The sequence below is a fragment of the Scatophagus argus genome, chromosome 22, assembly GCF_020382885.2.
Source record: "Scatophagus argus isolate fScaArg1 chromosome 22, fScaArg1.pri, whole genome shotgun sequence".
NCBI classification, from domain to species: Eukaryota; Metazoa; Chordata; class Actinopteri; family Scatophagidae; genus Scatophagus; species Scatophagus argus.
In genome coordinates, this window is record NC_058514.1 from 15,672,598 (window position 1) to 15,691,351 (window position 18,754).

The 18,754-nt window shown below is 40.6% G+C and overlaps 1 protein-coding gene across 6 annotated transcripts in view; it reads left to right on the forward strand.

Annotated features, from left to right (window-relative positions):
- scube1 (signal peptide, CUB domain, EGF-like 1) overlaps nucleotides 1-18,754 on the forward strand; it is a 104,053-nt gene that overhangs the window by 29,433 nt on the left and 55,866 nt on the right. For all 6 annotated transcript variants that reach the window (XM_046378523.1, XM_046378524.1, XM_046378528.1 and 3 more), the window contains one exon: nucleotides 6,521-6,655. In XM_046378523.1, the coding sequence (XP_046234479.1) occupies nucleotides 6,521-6,655 (135 nt within the window). The remainder of the gene's footprint in view (nucleotides 1-6,520; nucleotides 6,656-18,754) is intronic.

The following is an 18,754-nucleotide window of genomic DNA, read 5'->3' on the forward strand; positions in this document are numbered from 1 at the left end:
TTTTGGATGTTCATGATCCAAGTGAAATGATAGTTAACTAATCATCGACTTTCTGACCCTTCCTGTTTATACCTAACACTGCTGTTTCCATTTGTACACAAGTAATATAAAAAAGTAATGGACATGACATGATACCATGAAATTTCCTGAGCAAACTCATGCTCCCATGCTGACCCGATCAGCCAAACTGAGAGCACATAATCCCCATTTTAGAGCAACACAGATATATTGTCCTCTAGCTATTAAATAATTGTGGAAACAAAGAGAGATAAAGATTCATTTAAAACACAAAGGGAAAGAAGCCATAAATTGATCCCCCAATTATTTAATTGTGTTGTATTCCTTCTTTGAGTGTTTATATTTTTATCCCTTTTACAATATGTCACATTTATATACTTCTATATACTGTATATGTATTTAATATAATATATATACTTTTACAGCATATACAGACACGATTTTATCAATAATCACAGCTGTCTGTAGACTCTACATGGCTTACATGGTTACAAACCAAATCATCTTAGTTATTCTTCTATCCAGTGAAAACTTCCTCCTTGCATGGTCTCAGTTTGCTGCAGGAAAAAACAAAAACAAAAAACAAAAAAAAAACAGTCAATATTTCAGTATTTCAAAAACAGACAAAACCAGCAAGTGAACATCATGAGATGACTCATAACTTCACTAGCAGCATGTAGTGTGATGCTCACCCTGATGTTTTTCCAAATGTGTTATATCAAATTTTGGGACAAAACACCAACAATAATGATAGTAACAATAATAATAATTGTATTGCTGACAGGTTGTATTCCAGGTCTGATGCACGTCATGTAGGATCAGTCTGTATTTAGCCCACTTTGACAAGATATACGACCCTGCAGATTGGGTAATGCGTTCCTGTGTATTGACTCATAGTCACCAGCCTCTCTGATGCTTTATGTTTACTGTCATCACTAACTGTAGTGGTAAATAGTGTCCTGTGATGCATGGTAACCATATAAACAGACCTTTGAGAGACTGACATGTGGGCCTATTGTCAAAACCACAGTCTGAGTCCAGCTCCAACCTTGGTCTTCACGCCGCCCGTCAACAAGGACCTCAGTGTTTGTTACAATGTCTCACTCTCAAGTGTCTCATTCAGCAGGAGATTTACTGTATGAATGAGGGCACACCCCACGCCGCACGATCACACACTCTCTCTCTGTCACAGCACACACACACACACACACACACTATACATGCATACACACAATTACGGTAACCCTGGCAGTGTGTGTACATGCAGAGACAGCAAGTGACTCCGCTGTCAAGCTGTCCTACGTCAGCACTGTGGATCGAATTAGCTGCAATGAGATCAAAGAGATTAAAATCATGCTTTCCACAACTGGTAGAAATTTTGTACCTGATAACTGAAGCGCTTTTAGGTTCAGGTCCCCGCAGAGGGCTGTAGATGCCGAAGCCCAGCGCAGAGCTTTGTTGTAACACTTCAGTGCACTTGAAGTAAACTTAGGTGTTAAGTCACCATCAAAGTGGAACAGCTTCATTTGAAAACAACATTTTTATCCGACTTGTTTGTTTCTCCATCAAAGTTCACACTCAATTTATTTTTTTATTTTCTCGCATGCTCCGGCCTTCCATGTGAAAAACAATAAAGACTCTGTGGCTTTTAACAGTCTCAAAGCATGATATTCAGAAACCTCAGAACGTTGTGGTGTTCTGAATGAGCCTGGGATGACAAACTACAATTTGGAAAATTGCAGAGTGTTGAAAAAAAAAAAGAGAGAAAGAAATCAGTTTGCGTGAGCATGCAGGAAGTCACTCCATCATCTCCCAGATGCACTGTGTCAACAAGTTAGGGCACTAATTGATTTAAGATTGCCTAATTGTCCTGTGATTAAAGAGCGGTCCTTTTCGGTTCCTTTCTTCCTTTTGATTTTGACTTTATTTATTTGGGTTTTTTTGGACACAGCTGGGCTCAATGTGCCCTGTGTGAAGGTCTGGTGCGCTCGCGTGAGTTTATTTTCCTTTCGACGCTTCCTTTTCATTCCACAGCGAGATCTGAGAGGTGGCTGCTCAGTGGGGAGTCGGCGACCGCGGCGTGTCGCGCAGAGGTCCGACATGTAACAGGCAGGAGGTGGGAGATCAGACGGAGGGGGAGGGAAGGGGCACATAAACTGAGGCAAAGTTTGACAGGATCACACAATGAAAGCCATTTGATTTGTTTTAGAATGAGGATCCAAAATGTGTTCCCATTTACAACCCTGATAGCTGGGACACTGTGTAAAACAAATAAATACAGAATAAAATCATTTGCAAACAAACTGTTTACCAACAGCAAATTTATGAAGTGGTCCTGAGTCCATGTAGTAATACCCTTCGTATGATACTTTTGCCAGTGAATTTGTTGATCTGTGGAAGGGTTCCCACTGGTGTTTTCTAAGCAGAGAACACTTTTCCCAGTCTTTTTTTTCCTTGTGTTTCCCAACCAGTTTGAAACATGTGGCTGGCATCAAACTCAAAATAAGCATATATTTAAATCACAAGATAATAAACATTGTCTTTGTACTTTTTTCAATTGGGTATATTTCTAAAAAAAAAAAAAAAAGATTATCAGATTATCACATTGTATTTTATTCATGTATAAATTCCCGCTTTTTTTTTTTTTTGAATCTGGATTGTATTACAAAATGCTCGACTGAGGAGTAAGACAAAGACAAAAAAGCAAAATGTAAAATAATATGCACATTCCAGTTACTGCACCAAGAGAAGTACTTACTCAGTAAAGGCTGCCCATTGACAGTAGAGGTGTAAGAAGATATCGATAAACTTATGTTTTGTAATACTGTGTTGATTCTGTAGATTCTAAATAAAATGACTATTAATCACCTTGCTCACAGTATATATCAATATATTAACCCCTGTGTCGTATTCTTGTTAGTACACAGCCCTAATTGCAAGAATATTTGCTTGTGGTTCTTCCTGTCCATACTGTCAAATGATCCCTTCCTAATGTGAGTCTGATGTAAGAGATGTAGGACAAAATCTCTGATACTCAAAAGAAGGTTTCAACAGTCACATTTACACAAAATTAAGAAATAGTTTTTAAATAGCCCGTTGCCCATATGAAAACTGAAACAGGATCTTCTGTCCATACTGGCCATGAACCACCCACCTTCCCAAGGTGCTTGTGGTTTTCCTCACTGCTTCTTGTTCAAACTTTCAAGAAATCTTTGTGCAAATATTTTCATACACGTTTGAGGTAACCTGCTACTGTAAGCCCAAACAAACAGGATATACAGCAACCCTTCTGTGTCTTAATCTACAGGTAAAGGTTGGACGTACCTGTGTAGCTCTGTTTGGGAGAATAAAATCACACGTTAGAGCAAGCCAAAGCTGAATTCAAAAATTCTAAATGCATACGCAGCATTTGATTGAACCCTCACTTACAAGGCTTGCCTTTCCCACCCGACACCCTTCACCTCCATCTCTCTCCCTTCATTTTTTCGCTTAATCTTTCCTTGCTCTGATGTGTCAAGCACATCCTCGTAGTGTCTAAACAAAGGTTTACACAAGTTTACACAAGCACAATCAAACAAAACAGAGAAGCTCCGGTTGAAACTTGCAAAATGGCCCCATGGCCTGTGTTTATGCAGAAATATTGGCAGACACCCGTGTGACTTAGACATGGCTGCATGTCTTCTTTCTCTCTCTCTCTCTCTCTCTCCCCGTCTCTCTCTTTCTTCTTCTGTCCCCCTCCAGGCAGAAAATTAAATGCATCAGTCATATTAATGACATCCGTTAGACCATGACATTTACACAAAACAGCTCTTAAGAGAGTGAAATGAAAACAAAGCTCAGAGCTCAGCAAGGACATGACTACTAATTTTAATTTATACATGAACTAGAGGTTTATGTATGTGTGGGTCCAGTACAGAATACAGTCAGCATTAAATTAGATTTCACTCTCATTCATGCACCATCCAGTGCAAATTCAGAAAATGATAAGCGATCAGGTTCGTGGGCAGATCTGTAGTTACCAGGAGCTGATTCCAAATACATCTGCGAGTGATAATTTGGTAATTATTTGGTTAGGTTGGAGTCTTGGATATTGATTACTTAGGTGGGGCTTGAGTATAAATTACATCGACCATAATCCTTAAATAAAATAGCCTGGGAAAGCTGGAATTTTGGAAATGAACCTGTAGGTGTGTGTCGATACAGGGTGGGCCAGATTTAAGTGAACTTGAACCCCTAAGTGCCCATCGAGTTTCATTTGCTTCATGCCAATAAATTTAAATGGCTAAAAATTCACAAGGTGACCCTAAAATCAGTCTAGACATCTATTTGATCTGACATGCCAGGAACCACAACAGCTGTAACTCCAACCAGCACAGCTGTGTTATCTGTGGTGCTATGGTGCTACGGTGTTCATCTCTGCACTGTGCACAACCACGATCTTTCTATCTTCTCCTTTGTGGCCTGCCTTCCTCAGTCTAGGTCTCCGTAATTGGAGTAGCGTCAGTGCATTTTTTAAGGTCCCCTTGGAGCTGATCTCCTTTTCTTCCAGAAATGAGAAGAAGGAGAAAACGGAGGAGAAAAGATGAGAAGAACATGTAGACAAAATGAGTGTATTTTTGTGACTTGCTCTCCAGCGGCTGGTATATCTGTACGATGGCTTTCCAAGCAGTGAGACTGGTCTTTGCCTCCTCTCCTGTCCCTCATCCACCCCTTTCTTCCCATCAGGATATACCTTACAGTAAAGCATTCCCCCTCTCTCTCTGCACACTGTTAACAAGGCTATTAAAGGCTCTGTCCTCACTGCAGGGTGTTGAACAAACCCACCTCTACCTTCTTAAAGTAGAGAAATGACTCTGTAGTTCTGTAGCTGGATCAGGGAGAAAGACAGAACGAGTATGTGGTACAGATAATGTACTTTTGAGTATCATTCAAATAAAAGGCGTTGATAGCCATACTTGTGATGAGGGAATATCCTCAATAGGTAGCTGACTGAATTTTGCGCAAACAGTTAGCCTGCTCTTGGACGTAAATAACATGAGTCTGATTAACATCTGGTTTCAGCTCTGCTCATTCAGATACATGTACAGATAGTGTAGTTTGCTGAACAGATTCAGATACTGTACTCACTCATCCTTATCCCCTGCCAAACCAGGGAAGCCAGCTTTGGACAATACACAAAATCTCACTGTATCCATTCATGCCCCTTGCAGTATCCCAACTCACAACAGTGTCAGCGAGGTAGTTTGTCCTGCTGGAGCAGGCTTTTCCCTTCTATCCATATGGTAGTAATGTGAAATGTTGTGGTTGAAGGTGCAATGACCCCACAGATGGGATATTTTATTGATAGAAGCGATTCTTGTTTAAAGTGAGTCCCAGATAGGTTAGGCTGCTCACCTGTCTCACCTGCCTCATCATGAATGGAGGTGGGTGCGTTTGATGGGCTGATGACCAGTTCTGTTGTTTGGTCCATGTTCAGCTGAAGGTAGTTCTCACTGCATCATTGCATCACAGTTTTTTTTTTCAGACTGTAACAGTTGTTATTGTCGGTCAGTGGTGAGAGTGTGTGTAGTAGTAGTGTGCAGTGTAATTTAAGTATGTAGTGATGGATGAAGGGCTGATACAGTCAGGGTTCTCCCCTTGCTTTTGACCATTCAAGATTTTTGCCTTCAGATGGGGATTGATTGAACTGTGTTCTTAAAAGCTTAGCTTCAAATTAGAGCTCTGTGCTTTAGTCTGTTAACAGCATATAGTCTGAGCTTAATAGTAGTCATTAGATAAAAGTAAGTTTAGGCACAAGCAGAACAAGGTTGAACATCATGTCCAGCATGATTGTGTGTTTTTGTCTTTCTCTAAGTCTTTCCTTCTTCTTCACATATGTCTATGTTTGCATAACCTGAGCTGGCTGCTAGGTCAACCTCAGACTAAACACAATGCAAAATCATCCTGGACAAGTACTGGGTACACACACACACAAACACACACACACACACACTCACACACACACACACACACACACACAGGCAGCCCTTCCTTGTCCCTGTTAAAGTCAGTTGAGGGTGTTACATGTTTGCAGTTCACTTCAGCCCCATCAAAATGCCCCATTGGAAATTTACTGGCCTTTTAGTGGCACGGTGGGGCCCTATAAACACACTCGTGCACCATCATGTGCACATAACACACACACACACTGTAGATATTCAGGTTGTCAGTCCCCCGTTACCACCTAGTGCCAGGGGTTTGATTCAGCCACCTACAGTGCTTGGATCAGGCGCCTGTTGGGTCACCCTGTCTGCCCTTGTGTGTGTGTGTGTGTGTGTGTGTGTGTGTGTGTGTGTGTTTATACTCGTGTCGCCCTCACATTCCTGACTCTGGTGTCATCCCTCTCATCAGACATTTCCCGACACATAAACCTTCACTGACACATGTTTGTTTCTGAAGCATAATTAGCTCTTATTCCACCATACTGCCATGGCTCATTTTATCTCTCTCTGCTCCCTAACAGATGTGGATGAGTGTCTGGACAACAACGGTGGATGCCAGCAAGTGTGTGTCAACACCATGGGGAGCTACGAGTGTCAGTGCCGTGAGGGCTTCTTCCTCAGTGACAACCAGCATACCTGCATCCACCGCTCTGACGGTAAGAGTGAAACAGAGTACTGTGGGAGAGTATGAGTTGTTTTCTTCTTGTTCTGAAAATGAATCATCTGAGACATGCAAAAAGAACATGTAGGGCCTTAGCGCAGAGTTCTATAAAGCTGCTTGACACTAATTGCTTAATATTTGATAACACAGTGATTACAGTGAGTTGAGGAAATGACAAAGCTGTCCTTTGCTGTAGACTTGGTGCCTCCTATAAAGTCAAATCTCTCATGTACATGACCCTTTGATAGGCTCTTTACATCACAAGGAGACATGGGATTTGAGGGCACTGATGTCATTCTTGCTGATCTCCAAACCCACAGTGGCAGTGACAGACACTGGGTGTGATATGTGATCTGTGACATGCATGTTTGACACCCATTTCACGCCGCTTGGATTTATTAAAATTGTTTGACCCACCCACTCCCCTGACATCCTCTACTCATTATGCCTGTCACATTTAACTTATGAGCTCAATCAGCAACGGCGAGGTTCTGCTGAAGGAGCGTTCACACACACACACACACATTCTCCAAGCACAATACTCACATGCATGCAGCTGTGAATGGGGACAGTGTAGCAGTCAAGTTCAAAGACAGATGAGAGGATAGTCATCTGTCATCTTACAAAAGTGATACACTGGAGGAATGTGGTGAGGGGTGAGGACCGGGGGGGGCAGGGATCAAATAGAGGAAGAGGTGGCAACAGCGTGACCTCTCCTTTCTTGTCTCCTTGTTTAACTCATAGTGTTGACGTGGTCGGTGTGAAAGCATGTTAGGAGCTACTAACAAGCCAAAATTATATTTTCCATGTCCATAAGTTTGCAAGGCGATGGCTCTGCAGACATTCAAGCACCTCTAATTTTTCGCGGCCATGCATCCTCTTGTGGAATGCATCCAAGTGGGCTCCATAAAGTGGTACAAACACAATTGATGTGCATCTTTTGTTCGTGTACCTTTTTGTGAATATTTTATTTTTTGAGCTCTGATGGTAGAGGATTCTCTGTGGAGATGTTCAGAGAAAGAGGTGAAACAGATGCAGAAATAGAAATTTGTTTGCTCACTGGAAACCCCATAAACCAGCATGTGAATATGTCCTTTTCCCTCTCTCTCTCTCAAAACTATTTCTGTTTGGAGCTAGCTTACAGGGGTGGGTTGGGGGGACTTAATTTAAAAATAAATAAAAAATAAATTTAAAATAATAATAATAAAAAAAAATTATATTTTAGCCTATTGGATTAGTGACATTTTATTGAATAAGATCATAAATTATATGTGGAAAAGTATACATGCTATTTGCAACCATGTTTATGTGTTGTATCCAGCAATGCTATTTCTGTGTGGGTAACCCAGCCAAGTAGTTTTTGGTGCCAAATTTAATTGCCAAATTGTTGCCTGAATCTAACCAAACTGTAACTGCAACCTGAAAAAACATTTGGTTTCTGGCAGGACCCATCACTTGAATGGGCTTGAGCTCACAGGTAGAATCTAATCTACCTGTTGAGGCAATGAGTACTAGGTGCAATCATGGCACAATAGGCCAAGAACAGACAGAAACCTTTTTTTGGGATAAAAGGTAATATGCAACAAGATTTGTGGAGCAAAAGGAACCGCTTGTAAAAAGACAAATAAATATAAATAAATAGAATAAATAGAATAGTTGAATAGCATTCAACTATTCCCACCCAGATGTAAATAAACACACCCTTTATTAAATGTATTTATGTAAATCCAATTAAATATCACACTTCTTTACAATCATTAGCAAAGCTCTCTCTGTCCTCCATTTTATATTTTCTAGATCAAAGCAGTTGCTCTGTCAACATGTGTAATTCCTGCTCCTGTCAGAGAGATGTTCATGGTAAACAAGCAGTGAAGATGCTTGTGGTATATTCCTGCTGCCCTGCTCCAGCAGGCTGTTCTGAGCCTTTAACCGCCACCACACAACCCTCCGACTGTCCAGAGATCCTCAATCAGACACTTGTTGCTCGCAACCTCCTGCACAGGAATAGCAGCAGCATCCAGGTGTCCCGCAGGAATCTCCTTGCGCATTTTCTTTTCCATCCTCCCTCCCATGGTCCTCTCAGATTTGCTGTCTCCATTGCCTTTCAAATGTTCCTTAACGCCAAGAGGCTGGTGGACGCAAAGTGCGTCCAAATTCACACCCTTTCTTCTCTGTTCAGCTACTTTGGGTGCTGCAATGCATATTCAGAACAATATCTGGCATTTGTCTATGTGTTCAGCTACACTGTACTTACTTCACTAATTTAATTTTTCTGTTTCTGTATATGTATGTATAGATTGCATATTTATTTCAAATGCACATTTTTCAACAGAAATAAAACAATATCATTAACTTCAGTTAAAGAAATAAAAAATAGCATTTACTTCCATCTGGCACAAACCACATGTTTTTGTAAACTGGTAAGCCATAGAGTATCCCTCCATGGTTCTTATATTGCCAGGTTCCAGAGAGGTTCCCTACACAAATTTGAAAAGATATGTCTACTGGCAGAATTTCATAATACACAACATTTTTTTGTTGACATAAATTGTTACCACATAAAATGATGGCAGATCTGGATAGCCTAGACCACACATGTCAAACTGGTCCACAGGAGGGCCGGTGTGGCTGCAGGTTTTTGTGCCAACCAACCAAGAGCACACCGTTTGACCAATTAGCTGTCTGAAGACGGAGATCAGTTGATTAAATGAGTCAAGTCTGGTGTGCTGCTACTTGGTTGGAAAGAAAACTTGCAGCCACACCGGCCCTCCTGTGGACCAGTTTGACATGCCTGGCCTAGACTGTGCTGAGAAAAACAATGTATAGCATGTATGGATGGCTCTTGTAATGGTAAATGCTTGTGAGTAAAGGTAGTGAAATTGCCCTAAAAATAGCTTAGGCCTGTAAGGGTGAAACTTGATGAGGTCCGCTCACACTCGCACACAGCTGTTTAAAGACAGTAGATCAATCTGATGGCATACCAAAAATTGCAGGTCTTTTCCTGATCACTTTTCAGTCTGTGAGTTGTCGGTGTTTATTTCACCTCAAATCCATAGTTGCATAGTTTAATTTGAGTAACCAAATTATTTCACTTTTTTATTCCTCTCTACAGAGAATAGCTGATAGAGATAGATAGCATGATATTTTTGTTTGGTCTGTCCCTTCCAATCTTATGAACATGACATCTTGGCTTGGAGATATCATGTTCATTGATGAACTAGTTAGAAATTAGCTATCCATAACCCAATAATTCTTCTGCTAATGATGACAAAATTTCACCAGAATGTCCAGTAGGATAAAATGATAAAGTAATCACATCACATATCCAAAAAGTGGGATAACTTCACTGTTCCATTATAATGTTTTGCAAAAATACTTTTCAGTCCATTATGCAACACAGTAACTCAGGAACAGAAGAGCAAATTGTGACCATATTTCACATTAGGTCAGATACTGAACTGGTAACACTAATATTAGGTGCCAGCTTGAAAACGCCGCAACTGTATGGATGTTCTAAGTTCCTTTTTAGCTTAAGTTAATACCTTTTATAATTCCTGTAAAGTTTTCATTGCAAACATTGTAAACATCTGAACAGACATGGATGTAAGCTACATCTAGACTGTTTGTTGAAGCACACAGAAAGACAGTTATTTTAGTCTTCTGATGAGCTTTCTCTTCCCAGGGTAAATTCCTTGTACACCCGTCTCTGGTAATTAAGTGATTCTTATTCTAAAGATATTTTTTTGGTCTTTAATCAGTGGAGAACAGAACACACTTTTATTTGTTACATACTCATACAATGGCGCAGTAACATTTAAATTTATATGCACATTTAAGTGAATGCTTGTGAGGCTCTTTGGCGAGACTTCTGATTCCGTTTCTTTGTGCTGCTGGAGTTGCCATGTTGATTCCTGCAGTCCCCAACAGAAATGGAAGATGAAATGTTGGCAGCACTGGATGCCTTCTTCTGCATCATCACGTCTCCCTCTTTGCTCAAAGCCTCCCTCATCCTGTGGATGTTCATCTTTTCTTCAAGAAAGTCTTTCCTCATTTTCTCCATCTCCTGCTTTTCAGTCTCAAATGCCTTCCTCTCCTCACAGATAGCATGTTTTTCAGCATCAAAAGCCTTTCTACGCTGAGATCTTTCTTTAAGCTCTTTGTTGAAGGCTTTTCTTTCTTTTTCAGTGTTCTTCTTCTCTGTCTGGAAAGCCTCCCTCATCCTCTGGATGCCTGTCTTCTCTTGAATGTAGGCCTTCCTCATCATTGCCATCTCTTCTCTTTCAGACTTGAACATTTCTCGTTCATCAATCATGGCATCATTTTCGGACTCAAATGCTTTCCTTTTCATCCTTTGCTCTCTCAGATCTTTGTTGAAGATTTCTCTTTCTTTTTGCATGCTGGCTGTCTCCAACTGGAAAGCCTTCCTCATCCTCTCCATATCCAGTTTCTCTTGATTGAAGGCCTCTCTCATCATGGCCATCTTGTGCTTTTCTTTGTTCAAGTCCTTCAGTTCTTTCTTGAAAGCCTTTCTTTCTTTTTCCATCTTCTCCTTCTCTATCTGGAAGAGATTCTTCATTTCGGCCATTTCAGCTTGAAAGGCCTTCCTCTCTCTGGTCATTCTCTGCCTTTCCAACTTGAGTTTGTCTTTCATTTTCTTTATACGTGCCTCTTCACACAGAACTTTCTCATTCTTTTCCTCATCAGAGAGGTTTTGGGCTTTTTCCTCCCTCTGATCCTCCAGTCTATCTTTCTCCAGAGTTTCATGCAGCAGAATCTTCTCGCCTCTTTTCTTCTGGATGAAGTGCAAAGACTGGTTTTCCATCTGTCTGGTAATATCAGGATGGCCTTGATATGTTCTACCATAAAAGGTAATTGTCTAGATCAAAAGAAAATAGGACATTCAGAAAACGTATTGTCTTTATGCGACACCTTAAAAAATCATTTATCTCCACTGAGCCGTTGTCTCTTCTCAGATTTGGATCATGCTCTTGGTCCTTGTGAAATACCCATTCTACTAGATATGTTTTGATATATTTGATATTCTGGAGTTTGCCAGAATAAAATGTTTCTGCTTTACGCTTCTGCAAACCACAGATATGTTAGTTTTGTCCATTTCATATTTAACAAAACATTTTTACAGTACGTGTTATGTCAGGTTGATATTACATATATATGAGCTGACTTTCTTATCTGGAGGTGGAGGGGTTGTAGTAACACCCCCCGACTTGGCTGTCAAGCAAGATACCAACCTGTAGGATCACTGGAACCACCAAAAAGCCCAGGTCGTCCTAGCAACTGCTGGGACCTTTTGTAGCTGTCTTTGTGGTATTAAAGGTGGATGTTTTGCATGAGAAGTTGGGAGAGTTTCCAGCCATGTTTGTTTTTAAGGCAAAACGTGATCTTTTCTTAACACTATCAAAGTGTTTTTGGTGCCTAAACCTAGCCAGCCATTAAGTCTGCGTTGTTAGAACAAAAAACTGAAAACTAGAAGTTCAAGAAATTTCATCATAGTAGATGACACTGCTTTAAGCTAACAAGTGGGTTGATTTCCGACAAAATTATTTGAGAATAATGCAAAAACTACATCATGATAGTGCATTACCTTTTTATTATCCCAGATACATTTTTCCAGGGAGAGGAGGCAGTCAGCCTTGTTGTCTTTCCAGTTCACATTTCTGCTCTGTGCTTGTTGCTGCTTCTGACACACAGAATGTACATGGAGATCCATCTGGAAGCACAGAAATACAGCATTAGTTTGATAATTCATGTTAAAAACATGGTTAACTTAAGCTGAACTCTTTGGTTTAGTTCAAACAAATTTGCTCATTTGGTTCGGTTTGTTTAGGCTTGTGGGAGAGTCATCAGTCAAACTCAGCAAACAACCAGACAGAGGTCCTCCTTGGACCAAAAATGGTTTATTTGTGGTGTGAAAGCAAATGGAGGAAGGAAGACAGCCTATACTTATGTTTGTAAAACAAGAAAAATGGCAGCAAAGCAACTCTTAAGTATACTAGAAATGTGGCTTCTGAAGAACAGACAGTCTGCCTGTGAAACGTTTCCAGTGGACTATGAAACTGCATCAGAGCTGTGCCTGAGCCGGAGCACTCTTAAAATGCAACTCAGCCATATTTCTCTGTACATTCTGCTTCCTGGTTAAGCAGCTCAACACATATTCACAATGTCATCACTTCCTTTCTAGAAGGAAACCTTTGTTGCATGTCGAAACATTTCTGTCTTCAAATATTTCCTTTGTCTCTACGCTATCAAATAAAGGCTAGAAATCATCAATCCATCAGTTTTTTCGCTTTTTTGGATTCTGATTTCCTTTTCTTTCTTTTCTACGTGTCTGTCATACGTTGTCCACTTGCAGGTCTGTTTTGACTAATGATGCTCATATTCAGATATTTTCAAATCTCATTTTGACAGTGTAGATTCCCCCTCAGGGGTCCGTGTAGCACTGATGATGTAAGATGACAGCCACCAAAACTGCTCATTAAATGAGTCAAGTGTCAGTCCACGTCCTCATGTCCACATTGCTTTTTTGTAAGAAGCCAATGGGACCGTGAACCGGACTGGATCATTATATTTCAGTGCTTCCTGACCAATTAAACTGATCTACAGGTGTGAAATTGATTTTAGCATGTGCACTCACTTTCATAACAAAATATACCGTGAGTAATCATTGCTTTCTGAATAGCAAACAAATCACACAAATTCTTCACTGGAACGAACTATAGCCTGTGCAGTACAGTATTTAACCAGCCAACTTAAACCCTCCTAGAATCACGCAGTTCATTAACATTGATGTTATTGCTGGTTTCTTTCAAAACTACTGTGTCTCTAGTTTTGTTTTCTGTCTTGCTGTACATTTTGGCAAATATGGTACTTACCACCAAAAAAAGGTGGGTCCTGTCCAATTTCCAACAATGAGGTTTGTAATACTGACTGCAAGTGTAGTAGATGAGTTTATATTTCACTATTTAGCTCAGTGTCTCAGTGTGTTTGCATCTCAGTGCTCAGGGGACTGAAGTGATTCTACAGGTTTCCACAGTTCTCTTAAGTCCTTCCACTAGAATTCCACCTTAAATATGTGGATTCTAAATTCTAGGTTTAAGGTTCTAGGTCTAAGTCCCGTGTGAGGTTGCCTAGGTTTTCTCCACATACACACAAAATCTGTATCTCATACAAGGCAAACTCTCATCTATAACAAGATTGATATATGCTGTGCAAAGATCAAACATCATGATGTCATTTATTTCACATTATTATCAAAAGCATTAATAACAGCAAAAATCAAGTCTCTTTTTGATATAAATACATGACTGTTCAGTGGCAATAAAATGCTGCAGTTTGATTCTCTTTCCACACTCTTTGTTAAAAACATATTATCGATCAATTATCAATCGCATTGTCAATGAAAATAGAAGGCGCGGATTGATGACGTGGTGAAGCTGTGTGGAATCATGGGAGTTGTGCCTTTACGGTTAAGCCGCCAGTACTGCGACTCTGATGTGACGCAAACAGATATTTCATTGCCGTAGTCACCTTTGCTGACTCCCTTCCTCACTCTCCTACTCTCTGAGTTATTGTGACAGACGACCAAACGAAGCACCCTGTTACCTTGAATAAAATGATGGATTTCTTCTTTGAACATTGTTTGAAACATTCAGCATTAGCATAATGCGTGCTAGAGTGTGTATGAGAGAGCGAGATGTGTGTGTAGTGTGTCTGCATCATTGTACTTTGTCTTGAGCATATTCTTCAGGAGGTAAAACTCGTCGCCGCTCATTGTGTTTTCCCCCCTGTGGGTTAATGTCGTCACCACTTGTGGAGAGCTCAGTATGACAGAGCTTTTAACCTCTGTGATATAATGTGTATCCTGTTGAACACATGAAATACAGACACGTTGTGTACTTTTGATCCCATCTAAACATGCCATATTCACCATAACTGCAACAGTAAGGAATTTCTGGGCTATAGCCAGTTTCTCAGATCATTGTTTAGCAGATGCCAATGATTACGCAGGCAACTGTTTTGTTTGTTTGTGTGTGCCTGTGTGTGAGAAGGAGAGACAGTTTGTGTTAGATTGTTGCTTTGCGTATGGTAAGTGTCAGCTCTCGGCTCGTTTCTTTCTCTCTGACACTCACCTGGAGGATAATAAAGCCTAGCAACAATTGTTTGTTCCATTATGGTGTGTTTCCACTGTGTCTGTAGTGCTTCACAGCTCTGTCTGAAGCACATCCAGTGCAAGACTTCTGGCTTGCAATCTCCCAACCTTGAGTTGGGAAAACAGGTCTCCTAGCAAATGTTCCTGATCTATCATGATATGGGAGAGCTATAAGCTATGAGTCAGTTACGGCTCACAGGCACAATGATGACATGCATGTAGAATGAAGAAGCTCGTTTCCATTTTCGGGAAATTTGAGGATCTAAAATGGAGGATCTGGCTCATCATTGGAAGTCTTGGGTTACCTGCTGCCCTTTCAAAAAAGGACAAATGTTTGTGCTGAGTTCGTGCCAGCAATAATTTTAGTATTGGTGTCATTTAATAAAAATTGTGAATGTCCTATTGTTCGCTGTTTCACAGTTGTGTTTGATTTGCAGCAGCAGTGTAGAGTTTGATTAGTTGCAGTGTGGTATTAAATATCAAATTGATGCCTCTGAGTTGACCGGGTCTTTCTCTATGTCTGATTTATTAATTGTGCCTTTTGGACAAAGTAGCTCCCGCCAAAACAGAGGGAAAACAATACGCTTGTAAATTCTCCTCTGAGCTCAGCACCAAAATTCCTGGCAAAGTTGGAGTTGGCAGTAAGCTGGGGATTTTAAACACCATCTCATGCGGACGCCATGCCTGGTGCTCCAAAAGAACATTTTGTCGCAGGAGTCTCTGTGAACTGCTGACCAAGCAATTTGTAATAGCGAACTGTGCACAAGAAAAACAAGCCATTTTAATTGGAAAATAACTGAGAAGGAAGCTCTGTTCTATTGAAAATGTCCCTGACTGTCACTTGTGTCTTTATTTTCAAGTTCTATCTTTGAGTTTTTTTTTTGTGACACTTTCAAAATCATTAGATGGCTGCCCTGCCCAGTGGGCACGAGCATAGCGGGGAAACAGAGGCTCTGTGTGATTTATGGACGAAGTCGGCAGAGATGAAAATGGCCCGTCGGCAGCTCCTGGAAGGTGATATATAATGTTAAGGATTACAGTCAAAAGGAGGCTGATGCATGGTGCTCCGACATGCAGGGCACCAACAAGGCACTTGTGGATAGTGTAACGGCTGACACAACTTTTGGTTGTGCTTCTCAGTGTGATGTGAAAACTTGAGAGCTGCAGACATTTTCATTATTTTGATTTGTTTGTAGATTTTTTTTCTCAATCTGTGAATGCTAAATTGGGAGGGGCGATGGGGATTAAAGTGCTGCCATTAGTTGAAATAAGGTTGTCACAATAACAGAATTTTAAAATTATTATTATATTAAATTAAATTAAATTAACAATACTTGATTCCTCTTTCAATACCATGGCAAAAAGAAGTAAAAGTCTTTGGTACACAAAATAGAATATGAAATATGTATATATATTTAATTAACCACTGTAATGTTAGTTTTAACAGCCTTAATTTGAAATAATGACATAGTTAGGCACAGGGTGCTGTGTAGAGAGAGGAAGGCAAAGAGAGCAATGGATTGTGGGAGCAAAGGATAGGGGGAGTTGTGTGTGTTGGGGGAGAGAAATAGAAAAATAAACACAGAGAGACAAACATAGTAGAGTGGACCAACGCATGCGTTTATTTGGACTTGTGAAGAGAGGAAGCAGACTGAGGCTGAGGCAGCTGCCGCACTAACACACACACACACACACACACACCTATAGACACAGATGTATAGACATGTAGTCATGGACAACAACTCTCTCTCTCTCTCTCTCTCTCTCTCTCTCTCACACACACACACACACACACACACACACACACACACACACACACACACACACTCTGACTCTTCATGAATGAGGAATTCTCACTTTAAACAAACCAAAGCAGGAAATTGGAGGTACAGGGAACTTTTAAATGACAGCCCTGGGGCACATGGGAACTCTAAGTACAGGGAGCTCTGTCTACCTGGCTGTTATCATCAATTACAAACATCATGAAAAGACAGAAACGCTTGAGCTGTCATACACCTCAGCACTTGGAGCTCTACGTGCCTGTCAGATGCTGTAAGTGCTCTAATTTAAGAAACCATAATGTGTGGAGAAGCATGTCATTAAGTACAACACTCAGTTTTTAACTGTAATATTTTAGTGTATTACAAAGCTCTACAGGTAATAGTATATGTCCGACAAATAGAGTTACCAATTTGACTTCATGAAAGAGACATCAAAAAACGACCTTGATTAAGTTGCCTAGGGTCATTCCATAGGATTTTGAATTTTGAAGGTGAGGTGATCCTTCTTTACATCAGCAAGATTCAATAAGATTTTATTTAAACCAGAGATCTTGAGCAAAAAGTTTTTGTTGATAAGAAAGGTGATAAATTGTGGTTCATGAAGAAGAATGAACATACACTGAACTATGCAAAAGTGATGATAAACATGCTCAAATGTAAATCCTGTACGTTTAAGGTGCAGAATGTAATGTGTTTGACATCATACATGAGCTGGCAGACAAAGAGCCTATCGGTAGCTGAGGTGTGTTTTGCATGTGCTTGTCTTAGGAGAAGTTCTTGTTAAGTGCCATTTTTCTGATGCAGGTGCTTGTTAGTTCTCTCCTGGCTCCTGGCAGGAACAGAGCAGATGATGTACTTGCTCTGTGGGATGGGTCTCCATGGCAACCTGTGGATCAGGGTCAAATAACATCAGCGCCAAAATGAACATACACCACGAGTTGATTTACCAGTAAATTTCCTTTGTGTTTTGCTTGTTTGCGACAATTAGCTATAATACAGGTACAGTGAATTTCAGGAGAAAATGACTCAACACTCATCCCTAGTACTGGCCATCTCTGATCCAAAGGTCTTGCTGCGAGGAGGTGAAATCCCGGTGTTTGTCAGTTTAGCATCACTGCCGAGGTCTTTTTCATTGTGCTTCTTTTACATTTTCAGTTGTTGTTGTGCGTTAAAGTGTTTTCAACCCTGCCAAGCATCTGTCTGGGTTGTGTTTGAAGGCTGCAAAGCTGAACGTGTTTACCTCCGCGCTGCCTGCCTTTGTATGGTTGAGGCCTCTGTTTGAACCCTCCTTGAAACAACGACAGGTCGGTCACACACACACACACACACACACACACACACACACACACACACACACACACTCACACACACACTCACACACACAGGCTAGGCCATCAGAGCATGGAGGGGTGCTGAAAGTGACTAATGCTTTCCTTCCTTCATTCTAGAAATACTTTGTTTAAATATTATTCCAGCATGTGATTTTAACTTTGAAAACAAGCTCCAATAAGTCAGCAATAACTCTCTCTCTTTCTCTCTCTTTGAGGTAAATATGAGTTATTTACCTGTGAGGAGAAAGATTAATCCGTGTTTTTTTCCCCTTTTCTTTTTTCTGTTCTTTTTTCCACCTGAAAATGCCTCGGCTATATTTTTAGGCCAAAGTTTGTCTTTGGTCAGTGGAAATGTTTAATACGAGGGCGTGGAGCTGACCTGGTGTGTAGCTGCTGCTCAGTAGCAAACACCACAGAAAACTTGAGAGTGGAATTAAAATACACACACACACACACACACACACACGCCCACACACACACACATGTATAAAGTAAACATCGTCCTGTCCCATCATTTCCCAGCCTTTTACAGGAAACTAACATCTGCCTCAGCCGGAACCGGTCTGATACACACACACACACACACACACACACACACTTTGTAGTCATACTCTTTCAGTTAACAACGGCTGTGTGAATCAAACAGTTCCCCAAAAGTTTTTCCTCTCTTTAACGTTAGCAGCTGGACTCTGTTAACATAACACACTGAACTCTGGTTCGCCTGCTCTTTGGCCTCCATGTAAACGTTGCTGCTTTGACGCCATCACTGTTGCTCAGAGGACACGGGAACCCACACTGCTTGTGTATTTAAAGAA